At 39.8% G+C, this 14383-nt stretch overlaps 1 protein-coding gene across 2 annotated transcripts; it reads right to left on the bottom strand.

The window, feature by feature from the left end:
• Window positions 1-576: 576 nt before the first annotated feature.
• On the bottom strand, window positions 577-7131 carry LOC145478769 (eukaryotic translation initiation factor 4E-binding protein 1-like). Of its 2 annotated transcripts, none has more exons than XM_081456909.1 (3): window positions 6885-7131; window positions 1495-1680; window positions 577-934 (listed from the first exon to the last, which is right to left on the bottom strand). In XM_081456909.1, exons 1-3 carry the CDS (start codon window positions 7024-7026, stop codon window positions 900-902), a joined length of 363 nt encoding a protein of 120 aa, XP_081313035.1. In that variant the 5' UTR covers window positions 7027-7131; the 3' UTR covers window positions 577-899. The 2 variants fall into 2 exon arrangements, with proteins under 2 accessions (XP_081313035.1, XP_081313034.1); XM_081456908.1 differs by having other exon boundaries at window positions 582-937; window positions 6885-7130.
• Window positions 7132-14383: the final 7252 nt, after the last annotated feature.

The raw sequence follows: 14383 nt of genomic DNA, 5'->3' as shown, positions 1-14383 counted from the left end.
GTACCAAGAGGAAACAGAAAATATTAGATATTCTCACAGTATTGGATATGCTACAAACATGTGACAATCATGTTTCCCATATTGTACCAATAGCTGCAAAACAACATTTAAACAAATATTGCAGTTTTAGTCACATTAAAATACATCTTTAATTTATAGATGAAAATTTCTTAAATTTAGGGGAGAGAAAAACTTCTGTCAATCATCCGGTTCAAAAGAGGTGGTTATTTGGGGAAGCCAGTGCATTAATTTGTTGTATGAAAAGGATATAAAACATCACATAAAGGATTTCCTGTTCAGTATTCCCTGGCAGAAAGGCTATGGTTTCAGTAAAAATAGAAATAAGCTTAGAGTCTCTCTTAAGAAAGGCACTTCTCGTACCATGAATCAGCCAGAGGGTGTATACATGGACAGAAGCCACCTCACTAAAGGTGACCACTGATATGATGGTTTTTGTTTTCTTTCACCTGAAAACAAGCAAAAATGAGCCATTTTGGTCTATGTGGGATCTACTGCTTCTGCAAGGAAAAAATAATGTACAAGGAAGCACACAGTTCAGAAACAATGAAGACACTTCTGATCTGCATATTTGAGTCCAAACATTTTATTTGGGCATTGCTCTGACAGAGTCAAGAGAAAGGAATTCTATGTACAATATGAGGTGACATCAGTCATTCCTTTTTTGACATTCTTTGTTTTGACAAGAGACAACCAGTTTTAAAGTTTGACACCACAACTGATTTTCCTGTCAACCATTCAATAGCTTCACACCTAACATAACTATTTACACCCACTCAATGTTGACATTTATAGTGGTGTTCAACAATGTGCAACTGGGTAATCTAAAAACAATGGTCATTGGAATAAACATGGGGTGGTAAGCATCTGTCCAGCTGCCATTATATGTCCATCTGAAATTGCGGTTCTTCATGTTCTGCTGAAGACAGAATTAAAAACAGAAAATCAATATTCTTTAGCTAACTTTTTAACATGCTGACCTGCTACCAGGCATTGTTTGTTGGGAAGCGTTCATATTTTTAAAGACTAAAAGAGGGATTAGGCATGTGGAAGACAAATAGTCTGGGAACTGAAGAAGCCAGATCAATAAAGTTTTACGAGATACTTCCAGTAAAAATGGATGTTCTTCTCTGGCAGTGCAACTCCATCATTGCAACCATTTGCATTGGAGCCACTTGGATTTAAATCAAAATTGCCTGAACAAGTTACCGAGTTCTCAAAATTACCTGAACATGTTACCAAGTTCTGTTTCAACACTTTGTTTTCTAAGGGATTCATTGTCGATAGAACAGAAGTCATTATGTTTGACTGACATTTTTCACCTTCATATAGATGACTTGATATTCCTCTCAACCTTGCCCAATCTTGAAAACTCTATCTTCTGTTGTTTATAATTTTGAGATTCCATTTAACAACAAAGGCACTTATAATAAGTAACATAACAAATCCTTTAGCCACTTCAGTGCTTTTGCTTACCATGATCATTCTTGTCATTCTCTGTTTCTGTGGCAGCAACAACACCATTGTCCTTACGACTCTCAGGCTTTACCTTGTTATTGCAAGTCACACCAGGAATCAGTGGAAGGTTCCGTGGAGGAGTGCGCGACAATGGAGAGTTGCGCAGTTCAAGTAAAAACTTGCGCTCATATATGATGCGTGTCCCTGAGGAATAAACACAGATATTTATAGAATATGAGCTCAACATTTCCCTGATTTGATAGTTGTTGAGGCAGAAGGCTGAAGGTTGAAGGTTGAATCAACTCATAGACATCAAGACTGAACAATCTCATTGTTTAAGTAGAATCAAGGCTGTGGTCTAAGAAAAATTGCAATCGCTCAAAGCTTCCTAGCCATGAAATCCTGAGTGCTAAGCAGTTAGACATATATCAAAAGAGTGAGTTTTTCCAGTCACTCAAAGGCAAAAGTTACTCGCCTGTGGCACCTGGGAACTTCTAGAGCCCAGCCCTGAGAATTCCACTAATTTTCCTTCAAATAATGGTTTCCAACTATTTCTATGCATTGTAAGCAGTATTAAACTTCATGGTTTAGTCAGAAGTGTAGACTTGGAAGTGACCATGACTGTTACAGATGTGCTTAATGAGATCATTGAAAAATGTTTGGAGGTGTGCAAGTGTAATTCTTTCTTTTCCCATTCCAGACCAAAATATGCAATTTTTAATACCCTATTTTAGTTTTGCCCTTAAAATCAATTCCCTATGACAGACCTCTTCTCTGCTAACTGCCATGGAATAGCTTCCACTTGCATGAACATTTGAGGCAGAGAAACGTGTTTCACCACATTCCTGGCAAGAATGCAGAACCAACCCTCTTTAAGACTAAAAAAGTTCAAAACCCATTATACCCTTTGATGCCACACATATATTGCCTTTTGATATACAACTTACATAGTAGGGAGTACCCTCAGGGCCAGTAAATAGTTTGTTTTTTTTCACTCAATTGGTGGCTGCTTTTGTACAGTCCACAATATTTGATTATTTGCTTCATGATTTCACAAATTAGGTTTTAAACATAATGCACTGTTAGAGGCTGCAAGCGAGTTATATTACTGTGGAAGTAGGGGCATTGTCGTGTTCTACAAAACAAATCTCTTTTCATTGTCACAGGTACAAAGTTTCCTGCTAGTTGTAGAAAAGATGTCACTACTGAGACAAAGTTGTCTTGCATGACAAAGAAAACAACAAGTACATGACTGTATGATATAGAAGATGAGTCATTTTAAATAACAAAAAAAGTCAAATGCTATTATTGTTGTGAATAACTTAGATGGCAGTTGAAGAGAAAAGGGACTTGAAATGGGAAATTTCAGAAAATAACCACACCTATTGCTAAGGAACGAATATTTAACAGGTTAATGTTTAACCATTTCAGCAGTTGTCATGGTGATTTATCTGATTGATCGCGGGCGCGCGGTCTTGTGACCAAATAGAGGGACTCGGCCAGCCATTTTGTATTGAGCATTGACCTCCTGGTTTACATAAATCTTGTGGAATCTTCAACTCTAAGTAATTGACTTGTCATGAATTTGACTGTTCTACCATGTGGGGACACCTATACCACAAACAGCTTTTTGGAATTCCAAGGGCAAGGGTGAGGGGGGGTCTTAGAACTGGAAATCCAAAGGCATGGGGGGTACTTACGATTGGAATTCTGAAGGTGCGGGGGTTTCAGGTCTGGGATTTCCAGAGGGGACAGACACGAGTGCAAAAGCATGAACAAACTGATGAGACTATTGATGACTTCAGAAAGCAGGACACATGACAAGCATTGATTGATTAGGCATGTGTGTGCATTTATTTACAGAAGAAAACCAATAACACATGGAACCTTGCACATCAAACTCCAGATGCCCAAAAGTTGATGAATTTCCTTTCAGATTATTATCATTTGCATTGAACACACGTCCATAAGACAGGGACCCGCCATGGTTATTTTCGCCAACAATGCATATATTCATAATAGAAAACCACTGTAATAACTTAGTAGTGTCAAAGGTAAATTTAAGGTTACTTCCCACCTTCAGAGGCCAAAACAGTCGTTTTTTCTTTTATTTGACAAAATTTAAGTTCGTCATTTTATCTAGTGTTTCCAAAAGAAAAACATTAAAAATCTCAAAAAGCGGCCAAGTTATTTAGAAAAAACGTATTTTCAAATAAAGTTAATAAACTAGGAAGGTGTCACAATCTTGTCAACGGGCGAGAACCCTGGGGAAATTTTCGCGGCAAACGCTCATCGCTTGTATTTCACGTCATTTGCATATTTTTATTTACATCACGCACTTGACAAAAACTCCCACGTGGAAGCTCTTTACGCTAACTCCTATGGAAAAATCAAAAGCAGAAAAAAGGCCTTGGGTAAAGAAAACGAAAAAAACCGGCCCTAAGAAGAAAGAAAAAGCTCCATATTGTCAAGGAAAGAAAAAAAAAACCTTGCTGAAAGCGACAAAGGCCCTTGGTTTGGCCAAACGCCTTCGACAATCTCGGCGTCTGCTGAAGATCCGGAGCGTTCGCATATCCTTGGAGCAAGTAGCTTAAAAATCAAAGTTAACGTCAGTGCAGGCTGCGAACAAGATTCTTCGTTGGAATCTGGCGGAAGTGATGAAGAAAATGAAACCTACCCAAGGGAACTCCTTTCAGCAATAAGGGTATTTCTTAAGCTGTCCGTCGATTCCTTAACGTCTTGTTTTTCGGCGGCACATTTTCCACCTTTAACCTTTTTGGCACGGGTTTTGCCTTTGCCTTTGACGTCTTTGCCCATTATATTACATCGCCGTCCTGAATTGAACTCCACTGAGTGAGATAAAAAAAACAGGTTGCAATGCGATGCTTTTCCCCGGAAATCTTGATCTATTGTCATAGGCACTAGGAGGTCCTGTTGTTCCATTGGTTTGCGGTTTTATTACGCGTGATAATCTCTGGGCATGACGCGAGTTGTTTACGAACCTTTACAAGCTAAAATCTTGCATTTGATTTTTGGAGGAATACATCCACTTTGAGCGAATTTATAGGGTATGCAGATTTGACGGATTTTCATGAAATTTTGCCAGAACATTCCAGAGATAATGACAAACCAAAGTGTGTCGGGAAATTTTGATATTTAACACATTTTTCCTGTGGCGTCCATTTGCACAACACGTCTCGCATATTTTTAGCTACTCCAACTTTAGAAGTGGATATCTAAACTACCAATCAGAATATCGAAAAAGCCCGACACACTTTCGTTGATTGATGCCTTGTGAATAAGACTGTGCAGCCATTTTGCTCGTACTGCGGAATCCGATACCCGATAAATTCAATAGAAGAAGCCTCGGTCGTTTCACGCCTTACCGCCTCCTGACACTTCCTGAAAGAAAACATTGCTGAAATTGTATTTTTTTCTTAAAGTACATTTATTAAGCTTTCTTATGATATATAGTTTGTTGGGGTTTTATTGAAACTGGCGCGTGTACGATTTTTTCCCCGAAGGAAACCTGTGAAGGTGGGAAGTAACCTTAATTAGGCAGGATTTGCCCACACATGTTCAAATTTCCACAGTAACTAAGACACAAAACACAAGAATTTTTTATTTCTTTATCAGTTTTGGTGCAAACTAGTTGCAAACTTGCAGCTGAAGTGGAGGAATATTTAGAGTCCAAACATTTAGCCATGGATGCACGTGATCGTATCTGTCACAATTTTGAAGCCCTGTAGAGAGTTTTTTCAATTTGAAAATATAATTATTATCAGCAAAAATGTCTGGAAGGTTGTTATTGAAGCATGCAATCTCTACCTTTGGAAGTTGTAGGGCGTCAAACAAGGAATTCTAGAGTGTTAAAGCTGGAAGGGAGAGGGAGGGATTTAATGATTTCGGAATTCAGAAGGCGTGGGGGTATGAGATTGTGGAAATTTCTGAAGGCAAGGAGGGTTTAAGTATGGAAGCCGTCTGTGGTTGGGTGTGGATAATTTCTGGAATGGTCCACTAAACCCTTTAGAAGAATGCTGCCTTCCAGCTTATAAACAACACCTATGATAGCTTCAGTCAGTCAAGATAAAGTAATTTGCACCTATGTTCATTCTAACATGTTCTAAATTAAGTTAAAAATTATTCCCAGAAATATGAGAACAAAAACCAGCTATTTTGCAAGCTAGAAAATTGAGTGTTCCACACCCTTGCGACCAATTTAGCATATACATCTGAACAGCATTCGTGGTGTTTCACCAAAACAATCTTGTTGCAATTTTCCAAAATATCAAGCTGCAGAGAGGATCAGAAAGGTCCATGATAAGCAATCACAGAGGCAGATGATCAAGCTGCCAAATGAAAATTACAAAAGCTGCTAGAATTGTCAAAGACAGTTGCAACATGAAGGCGTTTTTTTTTCCGAAAAGAAAAAAAAAAAACGCAGCACCTACGTATGTGTTTGTAGCTGCCTTGCAGTCGTTTTTGCTTGAAGACAAAAGGCTTAGGTTCATCCGGGAACGAATCGTTCAATCAAAGATAGGTTTTAAATTTCAAATGAGTTGAATACATTAGCCCCGGCAGAACACGTGGGAATTGTTTACATCGCCGAAACAATACGTGCCGCGTATTGCGAAGCCAAAGTAAAAAAAGACCAAACATAAACACTAGGCCCTGCAACAACACGTTCCATAAAGAGAGCACGTTAAAAGACGAAAAAATAACTTCAAGAAGTCGGGCTTTCCATCGACAAGCTCGCCAGCTCTGCAATAATCTAAGCAATCCGATTCCACGCAACGTAGAAAGGTTATGACGACATTAAAATAGCGCTTTGCCTTTGTTTTGAAAATCGAAAGCCCTGCACTTTGCGGGCGTTAGAAGAGTTTAAAAAACTCGTTTTTCGTAGGTTTCCCTGACCAAACGCTTTACAAACGTCCTTACAAGTGCAATATTGAGTCGAGTTGGTGTGCAAACATGTAAACTTAATCTTACGTGACCGACGAAACGAAAGTTTGCTTCAACCCAAAACTACGTGCATAAAAACAAACCAAGGCTTCAACTATGCTGAGCTTCCTTCGTCTTCGATCAGTGAAGAATTCACTCGCCAAAAGAATTCACTCGATCAGCATTTTAACATCGACACACTTGTCTTACGCTCGACAAGGCAGCTTTCATAAAACGCCTCGTGTTTCGTTGCATGTACGAATGTACACTTTCTGCAACGTAGTCATTATTTAGGGATCGAGTACAACCAGTCCCGCAACGAATGTACGAGAAAAAAAAACGACTTTATCTAAACGCCACACTCTCACCAGAAGCCAAAAAGTAGATAAACAATTTCAACACGAAGTGCTTGATTGATGATCTTGCTATGCTAGAAGAAAAGCACCGAAAATAACCAGAAAACTCACCGCCTGGAGTTGTGGAAAATATGGTCCCTCCAGGAGTGGTGGAATAATCAATCGGCATTTGGCCAGGGTCGTTGACTATAATTCGTCTGGAAGGAATCGCCCTTGACTCAGTGGATAATACGTCAGTTTCTGCCGGCTCCATTCTGTGTTGTTTTGGCTGCAAATAGTGTAAATTCCCTTCGATCTAAAGCACTCTCCCGCAAAATAACTTTGCCCGTCCTTTCCAAACCCTCCAGCAAGTCACGAGATCTTCTTGCGCATGTTCAATGTTCTAATTGCGTCATCCTGTTATTATGAATCACGTGTCTTCTTTCCCAAATGATCACAAAACCTGACCTTTAGCATGTTACTGATTTTGATTTCTTTCCAGTTTTACCGTCTTTAAAATCTATTACTAAGAATAATCTCTTTAACTATCTTTTACAAATCTTATAGCCTGTACTAATTTTCCATGTTTCAGAAATATAGCAAATTACAACTGCAAGCACGTTTTTATTTCCACGTAAAACAACCAGAAGTAGGAAGACGTCGGTGAAAGAACGGACCACTTCCGGTTGTCTGGTGCGTCAGCCGCGTTTTGCATGGCGTATTTTGTAGCGCTCGTGACAAAAGAAACCCCTCTAAAATTGCTGCTTCTTTCGCGCCGAACTAGAATGATTATACAGCTGTAAATACCGGATAGATGTAATCACTGCCTATTTCTAGAATATTTAGCCCAGTTCCCCAGGCCGCTCCTAGCAAACAACTCGAGCAACGGGCGATGTCGACTTGGTATTGTTCCGTTCAGTTTATAAATTCGTTATTGACGGAGAGGACGGAGCAACCGAACTCGAAGTAAAACTTGAATCCGCATGTCTTTCTTTTCCTTTCTTATGGATGGCATATCTCCAGCTAAGACTGCGGTTGACTTGCTGCTTCAAATTCTCGGTATTAACACGGAATTGCCCCCGAGGGTTACTCCCATATAAAAAGGACGGGGGTACTCCTCGGAAATTTTGAAAAGAACCCCTAAGAGGTACCAAGGTCCTGTTTTGTGGGCGTGGCTTGAAGTTTTTTTAGCCCCTAAGGGGTACCAATTCTAACACAGCACATTATTTCCTGTCATAGTTTTTTCGCCTCAGTACGGCTACAAGGCACCGCAAAAGCTGCCGCTGTGGATCCTCTGAGGCTGAACACCCTAAGAGATACCAAAACTGCTTTTTTTAACCCCTAAAAGGTACGACGAGCACCCCATCTTTATTATATGGGAGGTCCCCATCCGGGATTGTGCCGCCCTCCACCACCACCCTGATCTCGCCTCCCGCCAGTCAGTTCGCCGTACAAGATCTTTTTGGAACTCAAGCATGAGGCATGACCAAGCGAGTCTCGTCCCTTGGTTAAGACCCTCCGCGAAGTTTAAACTTTTTTCCCATAGAAACATTGTCTTTTTGCCCTAGCAAGACCAGAGGTAAACAGCAATAGGATTTAGGACTTTAAGTGGTCACGTCCTCATGACGTCATTATCTTGGCAATGTTTAACTTGAGCTAAGTATAAGATATCAGTTATTCTTTGCCTTTGTTCAAAGAAACTATCTGGGTGCGGCTCGAGTGTTATTTGACCCTAAAACAAACCACTTGAAAATTGACCTAACACATGTTTATTTTTTCTTCGAATGCAGCCCTGAAAAATACCTCGATAGCCATAAATAGCCCATGATTTACATCCCTAAGCGAGACGCCCGACGAGCATCGCCGACCTTTTCAAATGTCATCCACGGGGACCAGCCCACTTGGTTCCTGATAATGATGAACTCAATACTTGTAGCTACTTGCGACATTAGCGTCTTCCAAAATACTGCTGTTGGTTCATCTGTCTTACTACTTCCTTCTCTGTCTTAATAAGACCTTCATTTTGGCTAAATTGGTTAAATTATGGGAGATACTAGACTAATATTTGTTTTTCAATGCCTTAAAAGGCATATCGATTTTGAATTGTCCTGAATTATATATCACAGAGCTGAAGTCCAATAAGGATAAATTTTAACTTTATTATTATTATTATTATTATTATCATCATTATTATTATCATTATTATTATTATTTCATAAATTTTGGAATATTTTACAGGTATAATGTGTATGTAACCTGTATTTTTTTTTCCTTGCTAAACGCAGCAGCAGCTTGGAAAGCTTATTTAGCCTGAAATTTTGAGAACTGCTTGCTGCATGTTTCATTCATTTCTTTGTGTTTTTTTATTTGTGGCCACCCCCTCCTCCCCTCCCTTTTTCAATTGGTGTTAAGTTTAGCCCACTCGTCTGAATTTGAGTTCACGCGGTGACTCGGAGAAGGAGCTGATTGATTAGCTTTCTATAACTGCTGTCTAAAGGAAGTCTGCCAGAGGACATCATCAAGTCCAAAGAAGGTGCAAGTCTAACGATTTCCTATTAAGCCCCGTCCATTATCGTACATGAAACGGCCCTGAGAAGTAATGGGTCGCCATTTAGCCCCGTAATGAGGCCGTTTGCATTGTGACGATAATGTTGTCACTTGATTTGGACTGCAAAGAGTTCTAGCCACATCAATTAGGGTTTAGAAGTGCAGTTAAACGGACAGTTCTAGCTACTGTTGGCGATATTTGGCCTGGACTTTGATGTGGGTAAAAAAGCTGCTGTAGTTGGGAAAGGTACTTTCCCGCTCGATGAAATTCAAGTACATCCGGGACATTGTTGCTTGCGAGGAAAACATGACCACAAACAGAGTCAAAGCTTTAGAAAGCTATAGATCAGCTCTCCGCTGGGGTTTTGATATGCGTAGGTTTGTACTGATTAAACATGTATTTCATGTTGAAAACACTCTTAACTGAATTGTACAAATCATGATTCAATGAAACGACCGTGAATTTAGAGGGTCCACAATAGGGTTCTCAGATCCCGCTTTCCCGCCCACTTTTTCCTGTTAATCCCGCCATCCCGCCCTTTTTTGCCTGTAAATCGCGGTCCCGCCCACTTTTCAAAGACGTTTCTGCGTTAAGTATCAATTTGTTAAATTGATAATTAAATTAATTATTAATTATTAACACAGGCACTTTTTAAAAATAGATATCGTATAAAAGATCACAAAAGAATGCAATGGGTCGCAGATAAGTAAGCACAAATGATTATAGCGTTTCTCTCCGTAAACGGTTTACTTTTGTCCACGTATCAGTGAAAGAAAAAGATTGGGCTCAGAACTTTTGTCTCCGAATGAAGGCATTCCTGTTCGCGCATCCTTTTCATAATAGTAGGAATAGGACACATAGACCTCATACAGCTCATGGTGCTAACGTAGTCAAGCGATAATGATTATGTTTGACAGAACCTGACAGGGTACAGAGCCGTTGTTATTCATTACTTGAAACCTGACCTAGTTCTAGCACAAAAGGCTCGTTTCTGCCAGCTTGTGGTTTTTGCGCTGGTCAATAACAATTTATGAGGTCATGTAAGAATTGAAATCCCCTGTCCCACTCTGTTCCCCTTACAAATCCCGCATCCCAGCCCTATAAAAACACGAAATCCCGTTCCTGCTCATAATTGTAATTCCCGCTTCCCACCCCTGTTTTTAGCTCAAATCCCAAATATCACGGCGAAAAAAAGCCAAATCTCGCATCCCGCCAAACCTATTGGGGACCCTCAATTTAGTCTTTCTGGCCAGAAAAGGCATACAGGAAAGTTATTTCCTTTTATTTGAGCTACGATAAGCATTGTCGAAAGCTAGCTCTGTTACATAATTGTATCAAGATTATCAGACATCAGTGACATGTCAAATTCTGTGGCTATGTTTTTGCGAATATGGACGGATATACATTCTCATTACCGATTCCCATACCCTTCTTATAATGTCAGCTCTGAGAATATGGTGCTTCATCAGGTCAATAATCTCTTACAAGAGATCTAGATCATATTCTCTTGCCTCTTAGTAAAATAAATTCTTTATTCCCTCGCTTGATGTCTCAAAGCTGCCTGTTACATGGTATGCTGAAGTTAAGAGAAATTTTCCTGCGTAGGAATAAATGTCAACTTTAATTACTCAGTTTAAATGTGCTTTTTCTTTTTGAACTACAGCATCCCTACTCCTAATTTGACCGCGGGAAAGATCACGAACAAGTGCCCAGTGTAAGGTAAAGGTAAGTGCCCTTATAAAGAGCCCATTGCGGAGTTTATAGGTACCACTGTTGAGTGTCCCACGTTCAAGAACGGCTGTCCATTCAAAGGCCCAAAGACCGATGGGAATTACGTGGAGAGAATGGCCCATATGCGTGACACAGTCAACCCCAAGGGTCGTCCCACCTTCCTCAAGTTTAACAAAAGGGTACTCGAGGCTAGCGTAATTTTTGAAACTTTATGTTAGTAGGACACTAAGAAAACACACACACACAAAAAAAAACGTCTTTAAACGTTTTTACTTGTTCCGAAACCTTAACTTGAAAAGTTCTTTAGTGTTGCTATTTCAGTTTCTATCCGCCCGCCGGTCGACGTGTTTATAATATTCAGGAAGTAACTCAAAGACGGTTTACATTATTAACGCATATTAAAAGCCGCACTTCTATTGAACAGTTAGATTATGAGCTCGAGATTTCTATTTAACAATTAGATTATGAGCGCAAGATTTCTATGAGGTGATATTGACAGTTAACGAGACCTAGTAAATTTGACTGACTTTAAAGCATGGCTCCCGTTTAGGCGTCAGGGCAGTGTCAGGGTGCTCTGTCAACTTCTTCTTCTGTTTTAAAACTTGCCGAAGATTCCAAATTTCCGGCGGAGCTGAAATGTGTTTGCTTACAGGAGATTGGGATCTGCAAAAAGATCTTTGTAGCTGTAAAACAGCAGTTCTTCGAAACGTTTACGAGTGTTGCTATTAAACAATTGGATTATGATTTCGAGATTTCTATCGCGTGATAGTTGACGAGGGCGTAGCCCGAGTCAACTGAAATCGAGAGCGAATAATCTAATTGTTTTAGTATAAATCTACTAGTCGTTCAAAACAGTGAACCAAGTTCAGTACCAGGTTTCTTTGTTGAGCTTAACTTGCCCACATGGAATATATGCCACTCAGAATGCTTAGAACTTGCCTCCTGATCTCTCGTATTCTCCAACAGTAAACAAAAGGATTCAGCGATGAGTTGAGACTTATAATAACATACGACAAACTTAAAACCAGAAATGTTGAGCTGCCGAGTCCTACGGAGAAAAGCAGCATCAACGCCAAGAAATACGGGACATAGCAGATCAAAATAACGCAGTAAATCAAAAACATATTTTTGACTGACTTTTTATAAACAGGGATGTTGAAGAACTGACGGTGACTGGCTCTGGCGACCTGGTTCTGTTCTTGAATTTGAGCTGCTTGGTGACGCAAACCTACGAATATCTTCAGATAGCAATAGAAAGTTGTTGTCGTGCAAAGAAATGTCGCACAAGCTCCCACAATGTGACTGATATTTCTGTCAAAGGTCCATGACAGGGCAAACAAAATCCCTATGATCCAAACTAAAGAGAGTAACAAAACAACTCGATTCACTGTGACCAACTGACGATAGCGTATTCTAAGCCGAAAGGCCAGATATCTGTCCAAGGCGATGGCAACAGCAGTTAAAGTTGAAACCGAGGCCAATGTGTAACCTGCTGCAGTAGTCGGTGCAAAGAATGTACAGTAAAGTAACGGATTGTCTTGGACGATACCCAGAGTTAAACCAAAGTGCAAAGGCGCGACAATTACACCAACGGCAAGATCAGATAGGGCTAGACTGCTGAAGAGAGCTTTGGATGGAGAATGAATGGCCTGACTCTTATGAAATGAAATCAAGATGAGAATGTTACCAAGTGAAGCAGACAAGAAGATTGCAGCATCAACGACGCAAATCAGAATAAAAATAGCTTTCGAGAATTCTTGTAAGTAGGAATAGCGGAGTAAATTAGGCGAGGAGCAACTCATTGTTCTGTTCATGGATATCTTTCAAAGTGCGATTAGATTCCTCATTTCTTTGTTCTGAATCATGATAAAGTACCATGCATTCAAATCAATACATGTACTTGCAGGTGATTCATAGCAAATGGAAATTTTTCGCCAGTATTCAATCAAAACGGAAAAGATCAATTAGATAAATACTTAGCGGAGGCAAGTACAGATATCCATTACGGCTTCAGCTTTTAGACGCGCGATCCTTTTATTCGACGCTGTTTAAAAGTAAATATCAAATTTTGAGTTCCGTCGTTAATGGCATAAAATCATAGCAGTGTCCAATCAAGTAACGAGAGGAGTAACTGTGTTGTCTTACACGATTTCCTTCTACACTTATTGGACACAATACATAATTTAACAAAAGCTTGAAATTTATTTTGGATGCTTTTAAGCAAAACGCCCAGATGCTTGAGGCAACTGTGCTTTGTTTTGTTTAACTTAACTTAAACTTTTGTCAATCAGTCATTTCTTGCAAAGGGTGGGAATTAATCATGCTGGTCACAGTTTCCTTCACTTAATACAAGCAGAGCTTAAAATGATATGATTGATCGAAACACGTTCAGAGATCCCGAAACATATAATATTACAATTGCTTTCTCGGTTTGAACACCTTCAGTTCAATATTTCCGTGTTCTTTCTAACTTTGAAGATTGGATAATTAAACAAATTATCGATAACTGCCGATGTTACCAGCTTATCATGTATTGAATGCCGGAAAGTTCGAACCGAACGTTCAGGATTCTCCTCGTTCTAATTTCTTCAGTTATCTCACGGAAGTGGAGACATCGCTCATTATGGCGGCATTTTTTTTTTTTTTTTTTTTTTTCATTTGTAAGTGAGCAAATGCGCGCTCCCGGCTACACCAGGAAACATCATCATATATATATTTTTTATTAGGTCAAGGTAACAGATAATAGAAAACAGAATGGGAAATAACTTCCTTCTCCTTAAACGTCTGAAAAGTGGGCGCGACACGCGGGCTAGCTTACACTTGCAATGCGCCAGCCGACATCAAGTCTGTGAGCAGAAATGAAAGGGCAGGCCAAAAAATTTGAATGTGTCAGAAAAACCTTTGCCATTTTCGACTGCGGTTCATCTGATGTCGCTGCTGATCCAACATTTCGCTTAACTGCCGCTTTCACAGTCTGCGAAAAATACTTCATTTTTATAAAATTGAACAAGAAAGGAAACTGATATATCAAGGCAGAGAACATTTGCTCAGTAAAATATCTCACCATTCTTCTGTCTCTCTCGGCTACACTGACTGACTGCTGTTTCTCAGATGCAACAACGGCTGCATGAATCGATGGAAGAGCGGTTATACCAAACTCGTCTCGCTTAAGCCATGAAGTCAGCAAAATCCCATTCTCTTCCTGAACATCCAGACGTCGAGCGAAATCGTCTGGTTTGAAATGCTTAGAGCAAATCACCGAACTCTTAGACGGCTCCCATTTTGCACGTTTCGCCTTCACGAAATCGACCTATGGCATTCTCCGTTTCTTCGCTTCAGGACGATCATCGCC

This window comes from Orbicella franksi, chromosome 2 (genome assembly GCF_964199315.1).
Source record: "Orbicella franksi chromosome 2, jaOrbFran1.1, whole genome shotgun sequence".
NCBI classification, from domain to species: domain Eukaryota; kingdom Metazoa; phylum Cnidaria; class Anthozoa; order Scleractinia; family Merulinidae; genus Orbicella; species Orbicella franksi.
This window is presented reverse-complemented; position numbering and strand designations above follow the sequence as displayed.

Bases quoted from the DNA above. Each gene is read 5' to 3' on its own strand.
- LOC145478769 (XM_081456908.1), bottom strand. From the start codon at position 7,026: ATGGAGCCGGCAGAAACTGACGTATTATCCACTGAGTCAAGGGCGATT. The intron at 1,681-6,884 runs GTGAGTTTTCTG...TTTATTCCTCAG, and splicing joins ATTTTCCACAACTCCAGGCG to GGACACGCATCATATATGAG. The intron at 938-1,494 runs GTAAGCAAAAGC...TTCTGTCTTCAG, and splicing joins GAATGACAAGAATGATCATG to CAGAACATGAAGAACCGCAA.